The sequence below is a fragment of the Urocitellus parryii genome, chromosome 6 (genome assembly GCF_045843805.1).
Source record: "Urocitellus parryii isolate mUroPar1 chromosome 6, mUroPar1.hap1, whole genome shotgun sequence".
NCBI lineage: Eukaryota > Metazoa > Chordata > Mammalia > Rodentia > Sciuridae > Urocitellus > Urocitellus parryii.
In genome coordinates, this window is record NC_135536.1 from 71,506,955 (window position 1) to 71,531,120 (window position 24,166).

The window sequence follows — 24,166 nt, forward strand, 5'->3', positions numbered from 1 at the left end:
TTTTTAATGACAAGAAATTTTCCTTAAAAAATAATATATAAATTGTACAGCTAGTAAATCTCAATTATGTAAATCATAAACCCGAACTTGAACTCAGGTGTAATACAAAACCACAAATCTAACTGAAAGTTAGTTCAAAAGTTATCCTTTAATGTTAAGAGTAAACTGGTCTACACAGTAAATAAATGGACTGATAATAACAATAATAAAACTCCAACAGGTACATTTAAAATAATTTTAATTATTTCTAAGAAGAATACATCACTACATTACCAATCTAGCAGGTTCCTATAGATCTAGTTGGAAATTAAATAAGAAGTAGAGGAAATTCATTGTCTCAACTGATGCAGATTTCATTGTTCATCCCTTTTATAAGTATTTGTAAAATGTTCCTAAGTAGCAAGAGGATTAAAAATAAAATTCTGATCACATTATGAAAAAATTTTCTCCATCTTCTAACTTTAGTTAATATACCTTAAGACATTAATAATTGGTAGTCCTTTTGGGAAGGTCTTTTTTTTTTTGAATCAAGAAATTCATTTGAAAATAAATGCATAAGGAATCAGATCAATGAGCAGGCACACTCAGATTACCCTCAATTGCTCAAAATGCATGGGATGAGCACTATTTCTTTCACATATGTTAAAAAAAGGTATTTGGAAAAGAGGGAGAAGATTTTATTGGAAAGATTTTATTAAAAGTTGTTAAGATTTCTGAGTTGAGGTACATGACAAAAATACATCATTATGAAATCATGAAATGTTGAAACAGTACAACATTTAAAAATACTATAAAGATTATATTTTAAATAAATATATGCATACATTAAGTTAACCCTTAAATGGATTTAAAAACACTGGTATGTATATTTTTTTATGAATGTAAAAATTACATAACTGTTGACTTTTTTTAAGGCCAGTCACCTATCAAACACTTAAGAAAGCAATACAAATTTAATTTCTAATTATATAAAAATGTTTTATTGTATTTATCAAAGCCTACCATAATCCATAGGGCACAAATATTGGCCAATTTCTAACTTTATGTTAGACATAAAGATGCTGTTGTTAATGTTTTTCTAAACAATTAGATGATAAGGGAATTCATTCTATGAAGCTTAACTTTTTAAAGGCATCCTTGGGGCAGGAAAAAGTCCACTAAAGTTACAAGAAGTTTACATTGTTACTTTTCTAGTAACACATCCGTTGATGATATTACATTTATAAGTCAAATGGGCTCTAATACAAACGTATACAGAGAGGTTTTGAAGAATAAATTGGATATCCCAGAGGAGGATCAGCTGCTTGAACTGTAAGATTTCTTAGGAGTAGAGGATGTGCTTGTATACTATAACGCTCCTCATCATCGTTTGTGGCATAAAGCAATTCCCATGAAAGATTGGCCCACTGACCTCTAACAGCTTCTGCATTTAGCTTCCCAACTTGTATCAACAATTCTTGAAGGGTAAGTACTCTCCCAGTATAAACTCCCTTTAAAATATAAAAGGGGAGGGAAAAGTGAAAAAGAAAAGAAACAGGGATTACATTCAGGACTTTTATATTTTACTTACAAAATTAGAGAAAATCTTGTTGCAGTTAGGCAAACTTTCTCCCAAGATTAAAAACAAACGGGTGTTTTAAAATGTACACACACAATTTGTTTATATTTAGAGTTAAGAATCACCTGTATTTTCTTTCTTAGCTCTTTAAGTAAGTATGAGAAGAAAATTTTCCTGATAGCTATTTCATTTAATCTCCAGAACAGCAAAATTTCAGCTACTTTTCTTTTCTTTTCTGGTTTCAGGCCATATAACTTCAATAATACATACATCATATATACTCATCAGTGGGCAATAATGCAATAGGCTCCACATTAAAAACAGCTTCACTGAGATATAATTTATATTCTATATGATTTACTCATTTAACAACTATAATTCAATGGTTTTTAGTATGTTCACATATATGTGCAACCATCACCAGTTAACTTTAGAACAAAATGGAATCCCATATTGTTTAGCTCTTACTTTCTTGTCTCTTCATACCCCTTTGCCTTAAGCAATCATAATGTAATGAGTCACTGAAATATGTGACTTTTCATAACTTGCTTTTCACACTTAGCATATTTTTGAGGTTCATGTATGTTGTAGCATAAATCAGTACTTAATTCCTTTACATGGCTGAGTACTGTTTAATTATATGATTGTACCTTTTAGCAACTATAAATAATGCTGCTGTACATCTGTGTACAAGTTCTTAGGTTGATCTGTTTTTGTTTTTCTTAGGTATAAATTTAGGATTGCTAGTTCATATAGTAACTCTGCATAACCATTTGAGAAACTGCCAGTGTATTTTTCAAAGCAACTGTACCATTTTACATTCCAACAGCAATGTATGAAGTTTCCAATTTCTTCACAGTTCCTTGTCAGTAGTTGTTATTATCTTTTTGTTTCAGCCATCCTAGTGTATGTGAAGTGAGGTTTTATTGTAGTTTTGATTTGCATTTCCCTGATGACTAATGATGTAAATGCTGTAGACCATTTTTTCATGTGTTTATTGGCTATGGCCATTTCTTTAAAGAAACGTTGCATAGTAACAAGTCCTTTTTCAGATATGTGTAATTATTTTTCCCATTCTGGGTTATCTTTTCACTTACTTGACGATGTCCATTGAAGCCTTATCTATTTTTATTTCTCATGCTTTCAATGTCACATCTAAGAATTCACTGTCAAGTTTGAGGTCATGAAAATTTACTCCTGTGTTTTCTCCTAAGGTATATATGGTTTTAGCTCTACCACTTAACTTAGTTCTTTGATGTATTTTTTTTTTATATGGTGTATAAAGTAAGATCTGGAGTGGGTTGAACAGCACCTTCAAAGAAAATATATTACAGTCCTAGTCCACAGTACCCATGAATGTGAATTTATTTGCAATGGGTACTTTGCAGGTATAATTTAAGGATCTTGGGATGAGAGCATCCTGCATTTAGGTGGGACCTTAAGTCAGTCAATGACTGGTGTCCTTATTAAAGAAGTAGAAGAATTGCCACAAGATGTAGGGAAGGAGGCCATGCAAAGATGGAGACAGATGAATGTTATACTAACACAAGCCAAAGAAAGCTAGGAACCACCAGAAGGAAGAGGTAAGGAAGGATCTCCTCTAGAGCCTTCAGAGGAAGCATGGCTACTGACACCTTGGTTTCAGACTTCTAGTTCAGAAGTCTGAACTTAGAAGACTAAGTTTGTTTTTCAGTCAGTCTTCAGTAATAATTTGTTCTAGCAGTCCTGGGAAACTAGTATTAACAACCCAATGCCACTCTTTTGAATGTGGCTAATTATCCCAGCACCAAGATGACCCCTTTTCCATTGAATGGAACATGACAATTTTTTTTATTTATTTAGATCTTTAATTTCCTTTTCCAACAATGTTTTATAGTTTTCATGGTATAAATCTTACCCATTAAATTTCTTTCTAAGGTGTACAATCAGAGATATAAAAAATTGTGCTCTACATGTCTAATATGAATTGTAATAAATTCCGCTGTCATATATAACAAATTAAAAAAAAGGAAAGTTTATTATCAAATTTGGTATGGATCTAGGGTTAAAATTAGAAAATTAAGATCAAGATTAGGGTTTACCAGTGTTCATAAGAATATACATTTGAAAATATGCATGAAAACATATAAATATACATGATATGACAGAGACTAATAAATTGTTAGTTCTACAAATATATATGTTGTATACATTGGGATCCATGAATGAATCATGCATATGATATATTGTGATATGCATGCAAATTTAACATTGAAAAACTCACTTCTAACATTATACTTATTGGTTAAAAAAAAAACAAAGGATGCTTCCCTCCTAAGATCAGGAAACAAGGATGTCCACTCTTGCAGTTTTTTGTTAAACCTTGTATTAAGGGTTCTAGCCAGATGTTATAGACAATCTTTACGTCCCCATCCTCCAAATTCATATGTTGAATACTCAAGTTATATTCCTAGCTCAAGTGATTTTATTATGAAAGATTATTGGACTTTGCTAAAATGATTTTTCTGTGTCTACACAGAAATTATGATTATGTGGTTTTTGTTTTTTATTCTATGTGTAGTATATTATGTTAATAGTTTTTTCTTAATATTAAATCAATCTTGCAACCTAATTGATCATGGTATATAATTCTTTTATAGGATACTGGATTCAGTTTGCTAGTATTTTGTTGGTAATTTCTGCACCCATAGTGATGAGAGATTAGAGATGTGTAGTCTTTTTTCCTTATAATATCTTTGTCTAGTTTTTTTAATCAGGGTAATAGTAGCTTCATAGAACGAGTGGGGAAAATGCTCCCCTCCCTTGTTTTGGAGGCAACTGTGAAGAACTGGTATTAATAATCATTTAAATGTTTGGTAGAATTAGACAATGAAGTCTTTTTGGGCCTTAGCTTCTTTCTGTGATTAGTTTTGATTAATTCAATCTCTTATTTATTTCCTCTTAATTTTTAGTAGTTTGTGTGAATTTTTTCACTTCATCTAAGATATATAATTTAATGGCAATAATAAGACATAGTCATTTTTATATCTACTAGGTTAGTACTAATGTCCCCTCTTTTATTTCTTATTCTAGGAATTTCTATCTCTTTTGTTTTCTTGGCCAAAGTAGCTAAAGATTTTTCAGTTTTACTGATCTTTTAAGAATCAGTTGTTGGTTGCACTGAAATGTTTATAGGTTTTTCTCTTCTCTATTTCATAACTACTCCTCTAATCTTTATTTTTTTCTTCTGTTTGCTTTTAATTTGCTCTTTTTTCCTTTCAGTATGTTATAGGAGGTTGGGTTAATTTGAGATGCTGCTTCTTTTTTCCTGAAGTTCTGGCATGTGTGTCTTCATTTTCATTCATCTCAATGTATTTTCTAATTGCTCTTTGGATTTCTTCTTTGATGCAGAGGTGACTTAGGAGTGTGTTAATTTCTAAATATCTGTGCGCTTTCTAAATTTCTTTTACTGATTTCTAATTTCATTTTATTGTGCTCAGAAGACATCTTTGGATTATAACAATCCTTTTAAATTTATTGAGCAGTTTTACATCCTAGTGTATGATTTATCCTGGACACTGTTCTACGTGCACTTGAAAAGAATACATATTCTGTTGTTGGGTGAAGTGCTCTATAGGTCTGTTAGGTATCACTGACTTACAGTGTTGTTCAAATCTTCTATTTCTTTATCTAATTTTATTCATGGTTAAAAGTAGGGTATTAAAATCTCTAAATATTATTGTTGATGCCTATTTCTCCATTTCTGTCAGATTTTCTTCATGTATTATACTGCTCTGTTGTTAGCTGCATATATGTTCATAATTGTTATCTTTCTGGCATAATGTTTTTAATAAATTTGGCAAGTGTTCAGCCATTATTTCTTTGGATAATTTCTTTTCCTTCTTTTGGTACGTTATGTGCATTTTGGTGCAACTTATGATGTTCCACATTTCTCTGAAGTTATCTTCCTTTTTAACATTCTTTGGATAGTACAACTATCAACCTAAAATCTTTAAGTTCATTAATTCTTTCTTCTGCCTGTTCGTATCTACCAGTGAGCCCTCTCTAGTAAATTTTTCTTTTCCTTTTTTAAAATTTTCTGTATCTACTGACATGCTGCATTTAATTTATAATTTTTTGTTGAAAACTGAATGGCTTAGATAACACTGTAGAAACTCTGTATGGTTCAAATATGAGATGTCTCCCCAAAACTCGTGTGTGAGATAATGTAAGAAAATTTAGAGGTGAAATGATGGGGTTATGGGAGTATGTTAACATCCTCCACAACAGGAATTAACTGCATGGTAACTGTAGGCAGGGAGGGCGTAACTGGAGAAGGTGGGTCCCCAGGAGCATGTCTTTGGGATTTATATTTTGTCCTTATTGAGCAGAGTTCTCTCTCTGCTTCCTAGAGCCATGTCCCCAGCTGCTTTCCTCCATTGCACCCTTCCACCATGATATTCTGCCTCACCTCAGGCCCTGAGGAATGGAATCAGCCATCTGTGGACTGAGACCCATGAAATTGTGAGGCCTGAAATGAACTTTTTTCCTATGACTGTTCTTGTCAGGTCTTTCAGTCACAATGGCGAAAAGCTGACTTGAGTAACTGATACTCCTTACTCCCTACCCCAGAACTTGCTATTTTTATGTACTATTTTGTTTAATGAATGGCTATATTGCTTTTGTGAGTAAATTCCTTCCCACCCCTTACTAACCCTACCATTTAACATCTCAGATATTGCTCCTCTGGTAGTGTATCCCTGTGAATGCTCACCGTTACTTTGGAATGGCAATGGTTTGGGGAGAGCTATCTTCATTAAATAGTTATACCTAGCTGTTAAACTCCACTGATTGCCAGGTAGTTACTCTGTTTGCAACAACCTGGGACATAACTTGCTCCATGGACTGATCCATTAAATTTGGGTTCCTACAAAGGAAAAGTTTTTGATGTCAGTGTCTGACATTTGTTCTGATCCCAGGAGTGCTCTTCTTTACTTCTTTCCCTAGTTTTTAATCTAGCCAGTTTACAGTTTAGCTTTTATCTCTAATGAATATACCTTGTAATTGTTACAGCCTCCATTGCTTTGGAGTGCATATTAGGTTTTAATGTGTTCACACTTGCAAATGAATCAGTTCTTTCAGGATGAATTTCAGAGTTCTAGGCTTTAATGATTTGCTTCTCCCTGAGGGAAAAAAAATCTGTGGGGGAAGCAGAGTTCTGGACAAGAAGTGGAACAGTAACATGGTTCTGAGTGACACTTCTGCTTAAGGAGATAGACACTTGGTGGAGGGGAAACAGAAGCCCCAGTCTTTCCAGTTTTTTTTTTTTTTTTTTAGTGAAGAACCTCTATCTTATGAGGAGGCAATGATCATCAAGGATCCAAAATTATCAGTGATAACATGACAAAGCTTCCTTTGCACAACTGGAGTTGGCCAGAAAGTAATTCTTACCTCAACTATAAATACATAGTCTGACCTCAGCAACAGATGGCTGGAGGAAACAGGATGAGAAATACTGAACTCCTGATTTTCCTGAGAAAACAATCCTCCAAGTGGGAGCAGAGGGGAGAGAGGGCCCTGTGTTCTTGGTTGTACCAGTTTAAATAGAGTTTCTGTATTGCTGAGAGGGAAGGCAGTCACTGTTCAAATACTGGTATCTCACAGTTCTTACTGAGTTTTAGTATTGTTTTCTGAATTGGTGTTCTTTTATTTGCTTTATGCCCTTAGAATTATTTCTCAGGCTGCAAATGAATTTTTTAAATAAAGTTTATTATTCATCAGTTTTACTGGGAAGAGAACTTAGAGAGTTCCTCACATGCTAAGGCAGGCTTGGAACCCACAATAGGTTCATAATACTGAATCTTTCGTATTGTGCACAATCAATGACATTTTAAATGAAGTACAGATATTAAATCTTTAAAAAAATCCCTATTTCGAGTATTTCTAAATTCTCACAGGTTAGATTTGCTTCAAATAAAGTATACATATCAGCAAAAGAAATAATTTTCCATTTATAAATTAATTTCTCTTCTAGGAGTCAAAACCAAAATGATAATTCTTACTCTTGAACTGGGTATAGGAATCTGATCTATTTTGTCAAATATGCTATACTTACTTATATTTGCTATCTCATATGTTCACTACACATTTTTATTTGTCTCTGAAACAGCTATTCTAAGGTTGGACTATTGTGATCATTAAGTCACGATTAAAAATGTCTTGAAACTATGATTTTTGTGTGCATGTATATATCAAAAGCTAGAATACAATTATTAGTGTGAATATTTCATAACTGATTTAAGAACATTTTTAACCTTACCATATTAGGATCATATCCCAGAGCAAACAAGCATGGCTTCTCTTGTAAAATTGATTCCTTCCATTTTTCATCTGATATTAAACCAATGTACCAGTCACTTTCATATTCATGAAGGCAGCTGGCCAGCTCTTTAAAGTCTTCTATTGAGCCTAAACTTGCTTTATCAACCATTAGTTTCAGAGTATACCTAAAAAGAAGGGAGAATCAAACAGTTTTAGAATATTTTAAAATGAACCATAGAGAAAATGGATTTGTTCAATCAATATTTTTAAGACTCTGAACTGAAATTATCTATATTTCAGACAAAAAATTAAAGGAGAAATGATGCAGTTAAGGTGAAGAAATCCAATGTCATTTGAAAACTAGGTCCTTCACATTAAAAAAAAGCAAAGGAAGTAGAAATTAAAGTGTATTGTCAATATGATCACAATGCATACTAAGCATTTTTTTCATTTTTAAGAAATTGGCTTTAAAAAACATTAAAAATCAAGTAGTCTTCTAGGTGATTACAAACAAAATTCCATTTTTCAGACAATGTCACACATTATAATCAAAATGAGTTACCTGAATGCTTTCAAAGTCAGTTGTAACAGTTCTGGTTTTTCTGTGAGCCAATCCAAGGCACCAGACCAGGGTAAAACACCATTGAAAACTCTTAATATATGACCAGGACTAGGAGTCACATTGTCTATTCCAATTAAACCAAAATAACAAGTCATTACTGTATGAACATAAAAGTCTTTTAAAACTTTATCCTTTGCAATTTCTTCCAGTAGAGTTGAGGCCTTTTCTTCTGAATAGAAACATTCCAACTGCCTTAAAACAAATTGGTACCAGTCTTCTGGAAATAATGAACCCAGCTCTTTCATTATGGCTTTAGGCATACAGTTAGACCTCCATTCTTCAGGTAAGCTCAGTAAATGAGAATGGGAACAACTGAAGTCCATAAGAGGGACATATGCCTTGTCTTCTTGTTTTCCTTTGTCAACAGCAGGGTATCCCAACATAACGGCTTTGTAAAGACTGTTTTCAGGAACTGTACCTGTAGAATGATCACCAACCCTCTGTGAGTCTACTGATCCTGGAATAGGCAAATTTGTTCCTGGAAAATCTTTCAACTGCTTTTTTCCCTCTTTTCCTTTTTTGATACTTGGCTCATCATCAAAAATATTATCATCAGACCAGTCATCAAAAGTTTTGGAATCTAAACTATCTGTGTCTTCTGGGGACTTTGAACGTGGGGAAGTATTCGAAGCTGGCAGGATCACTAGAGGTGTTTCCCTTTTACTTTCACTTTTATGAATATCCTCTTGCAAGGTGGGCCTTTTGGCACAGTACTGAATGAGTATCCACACAAGCACTTTAACAAGGTCACCTTTAAATTCTTTTAAGTTTTCATGGGAATCAATTATGCCAGATAGGACAATCCTGGTATCAGAATATAGTCTCACAGGCAAAACAGTACAGGGGGTCAAGACATTCCCAAAGTGTTCATTAAGGGAACATATTTTTGTGTATTCTTCTTGCTCAAAAGCACTATCAAAAACTTCATCAACTCTCTGGGCTTCAGCAGTATGACAGGATGTTTCTTGCAATTCTAACCCCTAAAGAGGAAATATAAAATACTTGAGTTTATGATTTATTACATAGAGAATAGCAACTAGTTTTGTAAATGCCTGTATATTCTCATCATAAAAATATGGAAAAAAGACAAAAAAGTTATTTAACTCAAGACCTATACCTTAATACAAACTGGATAGAGATAGTAAAAACAATGACACCATTATTTTAAAATAAATTATAGAACTCCACTAGAAATTAGATAAATAACTTTATTGAATACAAACATAATTTTAAAAGCTTATATACACTGTAAAAGGCAAGTTACACATTAAAAACTTAAATTAGAATGTTTTGTGGGGAAAAAAGTAAAACTAGAATTATAAAGTATATATAGTAGTTTTAATATATTTTCCACCAAACTTTATGAGAGTAAGAAAATTATTATACTAATATGCCACGACTTATGTAATTGTACTCTTGTTCCAGTTTTTAAAATGACAATAGGATAGTAACAACAGATTTATTTGATTATTGTCTGTCCCCTCCAAATACAAGATGAACTCATAGATTTGTTTTGGTTACAACTATATCCCCAGTGCCTAAACCCATTCACTGTGAGTATGGAACAAATAAAGACTTGGTGAATGAAAACTAAGAATATTTTCTTGGGCTGTGGCTGTGGCTCAGTGGTAGAGCACTTGCCTAGCATGTATGAGGCACTGGGTTCAATTCTCAGCACCACATATAAACAAATAAATAAATAAAGGTCCATCAATAACTAAAAAAAAAAAAAAAAGAATATGTTCTTACACAAATTTTAAACACATTTTGATTACTTCCTTAGAAGGAATGACTTAAAGAGGACATACCAGGTTGCTGTTTACTATTATCATTAGTAGTAGTGTTAATTTATATTATCAAAACTACCAGTGCCTTCAGAACCCATTTTCAAATCATGGCTCTACCAGGTGCTGGCACACAACCAGTACCTACCATGTTTCTTTTCCTTCTTTTTCAAAGAAAAAGAAACCTAGTACATAGGTTTTTGAAGATTAATTAAGTTTTGTAAATGTGAAAGTATAATATAAGTGTTAGAAGATGGCATAGTCTAAGTCAGACTGGTTTAAAAAACAAACAAAAAAACAACTGTCACTAAAAAGTCTATTTTTAAAGCACAAAGACCAAAAGAAATGATCCATAATATCAGGTAATATTAAATCATATAACATTTTAAAAATAAAACAATCAAAATGTCCTTGATAATTTATATGTTTTGTAATTTCCTTCTTAAAGTTGGACATGTAGATTAGAACACAGGTTCTCAAAAGTTAGGTGAGTCAATCATATGGAGCACTCTTAAAAGACTGTGGGGGCTATGTTTGTGATTCAGTGGTAGAGCTCTTGCCGAGAATGTGTGAGGCACTGGGTTTGATTCTCAGCACTGCATATGAATAAATAATAAAATAAAGGTTCATCAACAACAACAACAAAAAAGGACTGTTGGACTCAACCCTGAGTTTCTGATTTCGTAGGTTCAGAGTGGGGTTCAAGAATTTCCATTTCTAATGCTACTAGTTTGGGGACTACAATTGAGAACATGGGTCTGAAGGGACAGCTTTTTGCTCACCAGAAATTTTACCTAATCTGTGCTAAGACAAAAAAGTTCACTAATTTTTGGGCTGGGATTGTGGTTTAGTGGAAGAGTACTTGCCTCGCATGTGTGAAGCAACTGTGTTGGATCCTCAGCACCACATAAAAACAAATAAATAAAATAAAGGTATTGTGTCCATCTACAACTAAAAGAAAAAATATTTTTTAAAAAATTTACTCATTCTCTCTTCATTTAACAAATATTTATTAAAGCCTGTTCTGTGCCAGGCACTGTTCCAGGGGCTTAGGATATATTCCTGAGTAAGAGATCCTTGACCTGTAACATTCACATTTGAGAGTAAGGGCAATCAACAATAAAACTAATAAGTAAATGTATCAGCTTTTTAGAGAGTATAAGTACTAGAAAAATAAAGTAAAAGTAAAGCAAGCCAAGGGTTGGGGTTGCTGGCATAGGAGTGGGAATGTAATTTAAATATGAAGGTTGCTGGGTGCTGTGGCACATGCCTGTAATCCCAGCAGTTTGGGAGGCTGAGGCAGGACGATCCCAAGTTCAAAGCCAGCCTCAGCAAAAGTGAGGTGGTAAGCAAGTGAGTGAGACCCTGTCTCTAAATAAAATACAAAATATGGCTGGGGATGTGGCTCAGTGGTTAAGTGCCCCTGAGTTCAATCCCCAGTGCTCAAAAAAAAAAAAAAAAAAAAAAGAAAAGAAAAAAAAAAGAAAAAGGCTGTAAGAGATTAAGATGACATTTGAGAATAGACATGGAGGTAGTGAGGGAGTTAGCTATGTAATTATTTGGAGGAAGAGACTTCTAGGCAGAAGGAAGAGCCAGTGTACTGGAGTAAAGTGAGAGAATTAAAGTAGTAGATAATGACAAACAGGGACTAGGGACCCTATTTGGGGCCATGGCTTTTATTTTGAATGGAAGAAGAGATCTACTGAGGGCTTTGAGTGGAGAAATGACATAATCTGACTTAGGTTTAAGGATCCTTTTGGCTGACTAAACTGTAGGAGGCATACACAGAAGCAAGGAGAGCAATTAAGAGGCTATTGTAATCATCCGGGAAGGGATGAAGGCAGCCAGAAGTGTTGTGAAAAGTTTAAAGGTGGAGCAAACAGAACTTGTTAGAGTGAATGTGGGGTATGGAAGTGGAAAACATGACTCCATTACTTTTGGCTTGAGTAACTAGAAGGGTAAAGTTGTTACAAATGACTGCTAGGCTCTGGGACACTCTGATGTGAAGATGTCAAGGAAAAAAAGAAAGAACCATTAGAGGAGATTAACTGGGACTAACTTATGAAATAAGAGTTAGAATGAAAAAAATGAAATTGGAGATATGATAATAAGCAAATCTAATACAGTATTTTGTTCTTAAAGGAAAGAGTGAAGAAGGCTATAGCAGGTAGACACAGGTCAGGAGATGGTTTTTATTAAGCTGAGAATGTTTACATCATATATGACTTAAAATTATTACTGAATCACATTTTTAAGATGACCAGTTAGATACGGATAAAAAAAGGTCAGGAAGAAAAGGAAGCAAGTATATTTTGCTTTCATGTTCTATTCTAAAATCAACACCAGGTAGCTATCATTATGTGCTTATTAAAAGATGTCTAAAAAAATCACTAGGTGTTTTCACTGGTAATTAAAAGGACATTCTTGTCAATTTGAGTTACTGTTTAATGTGTGAACAACAGGTAAAATTTTACACATGTACTATAAAAACTATTAGAGAAGTTTCAACAATGCACATTGACCTTTATGTTAATACAGCAGTAAGTATAGCCACGTTCTAGAATCATTATCCATATTAAACGATCCTGGAAACGGCCCAAATAATGAGACCCAGGTAAGAGGAGACCTAAAACAAATTAGAAAGAAAAAAGAAAAAAAAAGAATGTTTCAAGTTTGTTTCGTTTTGCCATATGAATCTTCAAAATTAATAACACACCTAGAAATGATTCAAAATTCTACCTTACATTATAAACACCTGAAATGTTAATCAACAAGCAAAAGATTACTCAAATTCAATTATATTCATATGCTGAGCTTTTTTTCTCTCTCTCTCTCTTTTTTTTTTTTTTTTGGTACTAGGACCCAACCAATGAACCACATCCCCAGCCCTATTTTGTATTTTATTTAGAGACAGAGTCTCACTGAGTTGCTTAGTACCTGACTTTTGCTGAGCCTGGCTCTGAACTTGTGCTCTTTCTGCCTCAGCCTCCCAAGCTGCTGGGATTACAGGTGTGTGCCACCATGCCCAGCTCATATGCTGAACTCTTAATAGCAGTTATAGTGAATTAATTTGGGAGCTGTTTGTATCTCAGAGATACAATGTTGAAAGAAAATTAAGTTTTAAAAATATTTTTAGGCTGGATATGTAGCTCATTGGTAGAACACTTGCCTAGCATGTGTTGAGACCTTGGGTTCAATTCCCAGTATGGCAAATAAAACAAAAATAAAAATATCTGTATGTTGTAAATTGACTTTTATATAAATAAAATCATAAACATTGTTACATATTTTATGCATATAAACAAAATTGCAGTTTATTTCCATGTTTATAATGTAATGCCATGGAAATAAACTTTGTGCAAGTACTTGTACAACATATTGTACAGGACTGACTGCTATTCTTTGAAGGTCTGCTTACAGCCTTGGGCCTTGGCTGGCATCTGGGAACCATTCTATCTGATAAGAGTTTCTTGTTGTGCCTAATTATGCAACAAGAAACTTTTGTTTTCAAGAGTATTGATATCAGAACATACTAGGCAGAGAGGGACTAAACGACCAGCTAGTATTCACTCTTAATGGATCTAAGCTAGAGTATTTATTTGACATATACTTATTATAAATTCATGTAAATACTGAGGGGAAATGTGTTTCCACATTACAATACTGGGCCTGTAATCTGAATTTATTTAAGGAAAGTTTTTTATAAAAAATTACGAAATTACCTTAGTGAAAATTTACCTAAGAAATTTTGTCTTATAACCTTATATGCCTTCAAATAAGGAGCAAGATATATATTTCTTATTTCATATTTAGTCTCTCTGCCTGGGCTTTTTCTTCTTCTTTTATTTTTACTTTAAATAAATTACCGAGGTTTTCTTAAGCACAACCCATTTACCTACCTAAACTTCCAGATGCCATTGCAGTCTGCAATGCGGCAGTCAAGCTGGGGACCATTTGGTAGTAGTACACTGTATCTGCACAAACACAGGCTGTGGTGCCTACTGCTCCTGGCCAAACCTGAATAGGTCGAGGGAACCCCACCAGGAACACAGGCAGGGTAAAGAGGGGGAGCAAGGGAGAAGAGAGTAGTGTAGAAATAACTATGATGACCATCACGAATGGAGAGAAGATAATATTGAGTATACATAAAATAGCAGTTGTTTTTCGACGTTGCTTCTTTTCTGTCCATGATGTCACAAGTACAGTTGTAGCGAACTGCAATTTAGAGACGAACTGAATCAGACGATCACGCATGACACCAACCTATAGAGACATAAAAAAGATTTTTATTTATTCTTAAAGACTTTTCATGAATTTTTAGAATCACATAAGGAAAACAACATAATAATTTTATTATTGTCCCAGTATTTTTGAGGAAGTAGTCCTTATATGTAATTCTTTGTTAAAATTTTCTTTTTTTAAAAAAAATATTTATTTTTTTAGTTGTAGTTGGATATAATATCTTTAATTAATTTATTTATTTTTATGTGGTGCTGAGGATTGAACCCAGGGCCTCGACCGTGTTAGGTGAGCACTCTAGGGCTGAGCCACAACCCCAGCCCCTCTTTTTATAATTTTTTATAAAATAAAAATGAACAAATGAGGTTACATTTTTAAGTTTGAGCTTTCTTTAAAAAAAAGCCAGGTGCAGTGGTGCACACCTTTAACCCCAAAACTTGGGACGCTGAGGCTGGAAGATTTCAAGTATGAGTCCAGCTTCAGCAAATTAGCGAGATCCTAAGCAACTTAGTGAGACCCTGTCTCAAAACTAAAAAATAAAAAGGGCTGGGAGGGTAGCCCAGTGGTAAAGTATCCCTGAGTTCAATCTCCAATACCAAAAAAAAAAAAAAAAAAGACTAAAGAAAATTGATAGGATACTATCCATACTATAAAGTTGAACAACTATATGCCAACATATTAGATAACTAAGATGAAATTGGCTCAATAAGAAATTTAAAAAAATTGGAATAGATTGAAAACAAGTTAAAAAAAAAAAGGATTAAATTAGTGATTTAAAAACCATCCAGGTTGGGGATGTGGCTCAAGAGGAAGCACGCTTGCCAGGCATGCGTGGGGAGCTGGGTTCGGTCCTTAGCACCACATTAAAATAAAATAAAATAAAAATAAAGATGTTGTGTCCACAGAAAACTAAAAAATAAATCTCTCTCTCTCTCTCTCTCTCTTAAAAAAAAAAAAAATCCACGAAGAAAAGCTGAAGCTCAGAGGGCTTCAATAGTATAAAATATTACATACTATAATATATTTAAGATCTATAAAGAATACTACAAAATATATAGGAATAATGAGCATCAATACTTCATCAACTTTTCCAGAACGTATTCCATAGAAGAGTATGGAATCTTCCTAACTTATTTAATTGATATCTAAACTAGACAACATCATTACAAGGAAAGAGATCACACAGACCTATGTCGTAAGAATAGAAATGACAGACAAAATACTAGCAAGTTGAATTCTCCAACATATGGAATGGATTATACAGCATTACCAAGAAGCATTTATCTCAGGAATTTAAGACTGGTTTAACAACCAAAAATCAATCAATATACTATACCATGTTTACATATTAAATGACCAAACCACATGAGACACAGAGAAAACATATGATAAAATCTAATATATCCTTCATGACAAAAAAATACTTAGCAATTGAAAGGAACTTCCTCAACCAGATAAAGAACAACTGTAAAAATCTTTAGTTATCATGTTTAATGGTAAATGATGATATCATATTTAATGGAGAAAGAAATGAAATGAACACTCTCACTCTTTAAACTGGAGTCCTAGTTATTGCAAGTATGAAGAAATAAAAGGCATCCAGGCCAGAAAGAAAGAAGTAACACTATCTTTATTTGCAGATGACCTCATCTTATATGTGGAACATTCTAAGAACTCACTAAAATTTTATTAGAATAAAGGAGTTAAGTGAAATTTTAGGATAGAAGATTAACATAAAATATCAATTTTGTATTCTATAGTCTAACAGTAAATAAGTAAAAAATGAAATTAAGACAATTCCATTTCTAATATCATCGAAAAGAATAAAACATTTAGGAATAAACTGAATAAAAGAAGTATTACCATTCGTATACTGAAAATCATAAAACATTATTAAAATAAATCTAAGTTCTAAATAAATGTATCTTCATCTCATAAAACATGAATATCTCATGTTCACGGGTTGAAGAATTAATATTTCTAAGATGGGAGAACTCCTCAAATTGATCTGGAGATTTAAGGCATTTCTTATCAAAGTTCCAAAAAAGTTTTTTTTTTGCATAAACTGACAAAATGGAATTGATATTTATATGGCAATGTAACAGTCTCAGAATAATAAAGACAAACCTGAAAAAGAAAGACAAAATTGGTAGACTCCTACTTCCCAATTTAAAAACCTAATGTACTACCAAAGCTACTATAACAAAGACAGTGTGGTACTGGCATAAGGCTAGACATCTAGATGAATGGATAGGAACTCAGAATATTCTAGAAATACATCCTAATTTGACTTTTGACAATAATGCCAAGAAAAGTCAGTGTGGCAGAACAGTCTTTTCAATAAATGGTGCTAGCACAAATGTACATCCATATGCCAAAGAACAAATATGGAGCTCTACTTCACATCATATGCAAAAAGTAACTTAAAACTAGATCACAGATCCTCATGTAAGAGTTAAAAACTATAAACACTTAGAAGAAAACAGTAAATCTTCATAACCTTGGAGTACATGGGAAAAATAAACTTCATTAAAATTAAAAACTTTAAGAAAAAATAAATAAACTTCCTTTAAAATTAAAAACTTGTGCTTCAAAGGAAATTATCAAGAAAATAACAAAAGCTACAGGAGAAAATTTTTGCATATTATATACCTTTCAAGGGACTTGTATCTAGAATACATGAAAAACTCTTATAATTCAACAATAAAAAGATAATCCAAATAAAAATTGACAAAGGATTTAGACAATTCTCCAAAAAACATGTACAAATGGCCAGTGAATACCTGAAAAGATGCATTTTTAGTGATCAGACAAATGCAAATCAAAATTACAATATGGTAGTTTGCACATATGAGTGTGGCTATAATGAAAAAGTTAGATAATAACAAGTGTTAGTAAGGCTATAGAGAAACTAGAATCCTCATACATTGCTAAAGGGAATGTAACATGGTATAACCACTTTGGAAATCATTTTGTAGTACCTTGAAGTGTTAAATTTGGAATTACTATATCATCAGAAATTCTAGTCTCAGATATACATAACTAAGTAAATAAAAATATACGTTCATACTAAAACATGTACAGAAATGTTTGTAGCAATATTAATAGTCAAGAGTGGAAACCTAAATATCCACCACTCTATCAATGAATCAAACCAACATAGTCTTTCTATATAATGTAGTATTAATTGGCAATAAAAAAGGATTATATAGTGATATATGCTATAGCATCAATGTACCTTGAGAACATATAAATGAAAGGAAACAGATGCAAATGACTACATATTCCATAATTTCATTCAGGTGAAATATTCCCAAAGGGCCAAATCTACAGAGACAAAAAGAGATAAGTAGAACTGGAGATGTACTGCAGTGGTAGAGCACTTAACTACCATGTAAAAGGCCCTGGGTTTGTTCTCTAGCACCATAAGAAAAAAAGAAAAAAGAAAAAAAAAAAAGGTAGGTAAGTGGTCACTGGGGCTGGAATGGGTGTAGGTGGTGGGATGGAGAATGGTAATGGAGAATGATGATCATTAATGTATATGAAGTTTCTTTTTGAGATGTTGAAATGTTCTAAAATTTAGATTGTGGTAATGACTATAAAATTGAATATATAGGCTAGGGTTGTAGCTCAGTGATAAAGTGATTGCCTAGCATGTGTGAGGCTCTGGGTTTAATTCTCAGTACCACATAAATAAATAAAATAAAGGTCCATCAACAACTAAAAATAAAAAAATATATATATGCCACTGAACAGTAAACTTTAAATGGATACATTTTATGATATGTGAAATATATCTCAATAAAACTATTAAAAATATACTTACCAATAAAAGTCTGATTCCTGTATTCAGGCTTCTATTCCACCATAAATCTGAACTAGAGATCAGCAAGTGCACTGCTGACACAATGGCTGTCTCCAATAAAGCATTTTCTGTATTCTGCCATACCTGTAGTATACAAATTATCTACTTTTATTGGGTAGAATCTGATAATTTAAGCAAACTGTTAAACTAAAATCGTGAGTTTAGCAAAAGGAAAATACTTAGTGCATATTAGGATTACCATTCTAAAAGCTCTTGTGAATCCAATGGAGACAGAGAAAGAGTGGAGCTCTTGTAAGGAACTATCCAGTGAAAGAAATGCTATCATAGCAAAAGGTGACACTTAAACAAAACAAAGAAAAAGAGAAGTTTATAATTAAAGCAAATTTTGTTTTGGCAAATATAAATTTTTATAAGTACATTCAAGCAATTAATTAAAAACCCTAACAAACGAAAAACAAAACATAAAGAACACATACAGTGTAATACACAAATATGGGTATTCCATCATATTTTTGAACAATTCCTACAGATAGTTTGTAACACAAGGTTAGTAGATAAATTCTCTTACCTAGAGTTAGCAATATCCGTCTGACAACACCAATCTTCAGGAGCTTTGTTTGCTTCTCTAAGAATACAGTCACAGTCTGCACATCCTTTGGATAAAAAGGATTTCGGAAAATTCCAAAGATATAGATGCTTTGAATTTCTTTAAGTATCCACACTATTATAAGTAACATCATCAAGATATAGCCAACAATATCCTGGGAACTGCTTTTGGAAATCTGTGAGAAACCAGCAAATTGATGTAGCAAACTAGTTTCCAGGAGAGCCAAGACTAGTACAATGATGTACAAAACACATTCCTTCCACATAAACAGTTTTTCTGAACCACTGGGTAAAGCTTCAGATTTGTTTCCTACTTTGTGTTTCATCATACTGTGTTTGAAAACAAAACTCATGTCACTTAGGTTAAGACTCAGTAATAACCCAAATCCAGTCATGAAAAGAAGAACACCAATAGTGCTGGGAATATAATATGATATTATAGCCGTTCCAGCAGAAATGATGAACATTACTAATAACCTGCAGAGGGAAAAACGAGAACAGATTTACTTGAAAAGAAAAATGTTCTTAATGAAGTTACATTTAACATCAATATAAAAAAAAAAGTTACCGTAGGTGAGTTGACATGCATGAACCTCCAAGGCCAAACTCTAAAATCTGTTCCATTGCCCATAAGAAAAGTGCATCAGGTGGGGGCAGAGTCCCAAGTGCCCACAGAAAGGGTAAAAATATAAACAAGATATGTAAAATCTGATTCATTTGTTCTAGAACTGGCATATTTACCACAAATCTACAAGAAAAAGAAAACATTTAAATCATACAAAATAAGATATAGCAGAGTATCTTTCTAGAAACACAATACCGCATACCCTTGCGCACATAAAGAACACTTAGAGAAAGGTCCCAGTCCCAAATTAACAAATGACCCATACATCCTGTAACACACTGCTCCTTCTCTAAACCAGCAGCTACCCCTACTCAATTGTGTATGTGCTGGGAATATAATATGATATTACAGCTATTCCAGCAAGTTAGAGAAATGGACTTGCTAACACTTGGTAGGAAGATAAAAATCTATTAACCTTTGGTTACAAACCATATGTAGGAAGACAAAAATCTATTAACCTTGGGTTACAAACCATATGTAGGAAGTGCTAAAAAATATAATGAAATCCACGTATGGATTCAAATGAGCAAAGGAAGGAAGAAGAAATTAAGTCATCATTGAATAGTAATAAAATTGATGTAGGGATTTGTTAAAACTGAGGCCAGAAGAAACAATTGCCTCTCCTAAATCTAAACGTACCCTGGCTGAAATTTTATCAGTATTTCTTCAGAGTTTAATATTTTAATATAAAATTGCAGGTAACTTTGGGAAAGTGAAAGCCTTACTAACATTCATATATTACTAGCTTGCAGTATAATTAATATCAACAGTCAGCAACATGGTCACAACTTTATCTCTGTGAGTTAACCTGGGAACGTAACTAGCATTTATGATACTGTTCTATTTTCAAAAAATGGCTTTGAGAACATAAAATCATACAACATAAGCTTGTCACAAAGTATGGGCTGCCTCTACCTTAAGAATAGAAACTGATACTTGGTATAGCACTTCCAGTGAAAATAAAATATTATTAAATTGTTTCAAATAATTTAATAAAAATTTAAAGCATAGAAAAATAAACAATATCAATATATTGCTAATTTTCTGGTATAAGGCTAACTAAACACTGTGTCTGGATACTAACAAAGCCACGGTATTTATGGAATACTAAAGACTTTAGAAACAGAAAACTATAGTTCAAAACCTATAATTGTACTTGAATATCTCAGCTGCTAGTTAAGGAGAGAGAAAATATATAGAAAAGGTAATTATTTAAGTATATGTTAACAGCCAAGAAACAAATGTAGAGCAACTATGGACATAATAACAGTATAACATATTTGCTCACAGAGATACCAGGACCTACACCATCTGATATACTGTCTCACAATGTATGTCATTCAAATTATTATAAGCAGAGAATGAACACTATGTTAACAATGTGACAATACTTCCTGTAGTATAATTTTAAAATAAAATTCATTTCATTCTGAGAACAATCAACCAACAAAAAACAAACCACAGATAAGCCATAGGAAAGTCAAGAAAAAATGCAGATCTGTACAGCACATTTTCCCCAAGATAATAATATTCTTGCAAACACACTCAAGGATAGGATAACTTATATATAAATAATGTACACTCAGGAAATATTTTTACCAAAATTAAATTCTACCTTTAAATCTTTTATTCTTAAATAACGTGCAATGACATAGTCTTGTATACAAGAATATTATGAACAAGGATACATAATTGAAGTAACCAAATATTATTTTATATAAGACTCAGCTTCAAAATAAAATGGTAATAGTAGTTAATTCTTTTACAAGAAAAAAATGTTTGAATCTAATGCTTTTGATGATGTTAACTAACATTAATTTTCTGGAGTTAAAAAAAAAAAACTCAGCCCTTAAGAAAAAATTGTTGTTTTGAACTTAACAACTATGAAAATACTTTGAATTCTGAATATTCACTAGGATCCGCATGCCATGCAAAACATGTTCTGTAATAGTGGCTAGGAGGATGCAAACTGTGTGTCATTCTTTCAAATAATTCCTGAGAGTCTGAGCTAAAGCAGTATAAATTAAATGTTTGGTTTTAAAAAAAAATATCAATTTTTTAGTTTTAGGAGGACATGATATCCTTATCTTATTTTTATGTGGTGCTGAGGATTGAATCCAGAGCCCCACGCATGCTAGATAAGCGCTCTACCACTGAGCCACAAATCCAGCCCTAAATGTTTGTATTTGATAAAACAAAAATGCACAGTAATTTAAAATTATTATCACACAACTGTATTAGGTAAAGAATGGGAAAAGAAAAAAATTACACTACAGAAGTGCAACTCTTCAGCTTTCTTTCACTTCTTCTAAAACAGAGCTAAGAATTAGATTTCCGACAACTGTCCAGATTTTAAGAGTGCATGCATTTCATGCCCCAGTTTTATCATCATACTGTATACTGTATAAAGATCATCAATTTTTATTATTTTGTTATCACAAGTTAAATTTTTCTAAAAATGAAATGAGAGTTAATTTCCTTGCATAAGCCACTTCCTTCTTTAAAAATAGTAATGGAGATTCCCTTTGGTTTTTGTTTTTCTTTAAGTCATAGTAAAAAAAAAAAAAACTAAAAAAACAAAAAACAAAAACCAAAACAAAACCAAAAACCCCTTTCAATTATCTATCTTTAAACATTAAAACAGTATATAAAAACCTTTTATGCACTTTGATTTAGAAATTAGCACAGAAAGTCAAGGTAACCAAATTAAAAATTCAGCCTGTAATTTCTTACAGAAAATTAGATATACTATAATAGTGTGTAATTAATGATTTCAGAAATAGCTTAGTGAGATAGTAACTCAATAATCTGTACTCTGAAGATCATCATCATAATCTTATAAACTTAAAAATTCTGTACCCTTGCTCAGAAGGTCCTATGTATATACATACTCAATATTTTTGCTAAACTGGGTATAGTGGCAAATGTCTGTAGTCCCAGTGATTCTGGAGGCTAAGGCAGGAGGATCACAAGTTTGAGGTGAACCTCAACAATTTAACAAGATCCTCTTAAAATAAAAAATAAAAAGGATGAGGATATAGCTTAGTGGTAAAGTACCCCTGGGTTAAATCCTTAGTACCAAAAACAAAAAACAAAAACATATAAACAAAAATACACACACATATACACACAAAACAATATTACTAACTCTTCAGAATTAAGCATTTAATTGTAATTATCTCACAGTGAGTAAATGATATTAAGAAGTCAATTTAGATAAATTCCCTATTGGTTAACTCTTCTCTTATATATTTGGTTAGATGAAGAATTACTATTGTCCTGTGATCCATAAACACAGCACAATTAGAAGAGATTCAGAATTATGGAATAGCAAATGGACTCTACAGAAGGTCAGTTTTAGTATAAAAAAGAAATATTTTTAAGTCTTGTCTTCGCTTAGGTTGCATTAACAAGTACCATAGAGGGGGTGGTTTAAACATCACGAAAATAAATTTTCTTAGTTTTGGAGGCTGGAAGTCTAAGATCTGAGTGTTAGCAGGGTCAGATTCTGGTGAGGGTGCTTTTCCTGGTGCCTGAGAGATCAAGTTCTCTTGAGTCTTTCCTTATAAAGGGAATTAATACCATGAGACTAGGACTCCACCTTCATGATCTAATTAATTCCCAAAGGCCCCATGTCCAATTAACATCACATTGAAGGTGATAGCTTCACCATAAGAATTTTGAGAAGACAATTTGGTCCAAATCTTTCTATCCCTGTCCCTTGTACTCACTCCCAAATTCATAACCTTCTCACATGCAAAATATATTCATACTGTTCCAGTTCATACAGTTCCAGTCTTAACTTATCCCAGCATTAACTCTAAAGTCTCATCTAAACATCATCTAAATCACCTGTAAATCTACACAAGTACTATTCTTCCAAAATTCAGTGGTAAGACAGAAATAGGAAAAACATTCCTTACATTCCAAAAGGGAGAAATAAGAAAAAAGGAAAGTGTGATAGATTCCAAGAAAGTCCAAAACCTAACAAAGGAAATTCCATTAGACCTTAAGGCTTAAGAATGATTTTCTTTAGTTCCATACTCTGTCCTCTAGGTCCTTGGAGTTGAAGTGTCACTCCCATAGCTCTACACAAGGGTCCTTCTCCTCTGACTCTGAAGGGTGATCCTGCCTTCCAAGGTTTTAGGCAGAGGTCGTCTGGCCTGTTGAACTGAGGTATGGCCTTAATGATCTCTGAATCACTTTGGGTATAATTTTTCCCTTTTCTTACAGAATAATGCACATTTTTTTTTTCTTTTGGTACTGGGGATCAAACTCAGGGTGCTTTACCACTGAGCTATATCTCCAGCCCTTTATATTTTTTGATTTTTAGACAGGTTCTCACTACATTGCTGAGGACTTCATCAAATTGCTGAAGCTGGCCTTAAAACTTGTGATTTTTCTGCTTCTGCTTCTGGGAATTACAGGCATGTATCACTGCTCCCAGACTGCAGTTGAATAGTTCTATCACTGTCTTGTAAGATCCAAGAAGTTTAACAGGCTTCCTTCATTTCATTCTTTCTTGATTTCCTTTAGTTCAAACTGGCAGTGTTTCTACTCAAATAATCCCATAAACTCTCTTCTTAAAAAAAATTTTTTTTTTGTA

The 24,166-nt window shown here is 32.9% G+C and overlaps 1 protein-coding gene across 1 annotated transcript in view; it reads right to left on the reverse strand.

Annotated features, from left to right (window-relative positions):
- Nucleotides 1-29: 29 nt before the first annotated feature.
- Pcnx4 (pecanex 4) overlaps nt 30-24,166 on the reverse strand; it is a 31,552-nt gene continuing 7,415 nt past the window's right edge. Inside the window, exons 3-11 of the mRNA XM_026410047.2 lie at nt 19,504-19,683; nt 18,898-19,412; nt 18,568-18,668; nt 18,330-18,452; nt 14,164-14,527; nt 12,787-12,890; nt 8,421-9,460; nt 7,857-8,043; nt 30-1,490 (exon numbers count right to left, since the gene is read on the reverse strand). Coding sequence (XP_026265832.2) covers nt 1,239-1,490; nt 7,857-8,043; nt 8,421-9,460; nt 12,787-12,890; nt 14,164-14,527; nt 18,330-18,452; nt 18,568-18,668; nt 18,898-19,412; nt 19,504-19,683 — 2,866 coding nt within the window. The 3' untranslated portion in view covers nt 30-1,238. The remainder of the gene's footprint in view (nt 1,491-7,856; nt 8,044-8,420; nt 9,461-12,786; nt 12,891-14,163; nt 14,528-18,329; nt 18,453-18,567; nt 18,669-18,897; nt 19,413-19,503; nt 19,684-24,166) is intronic.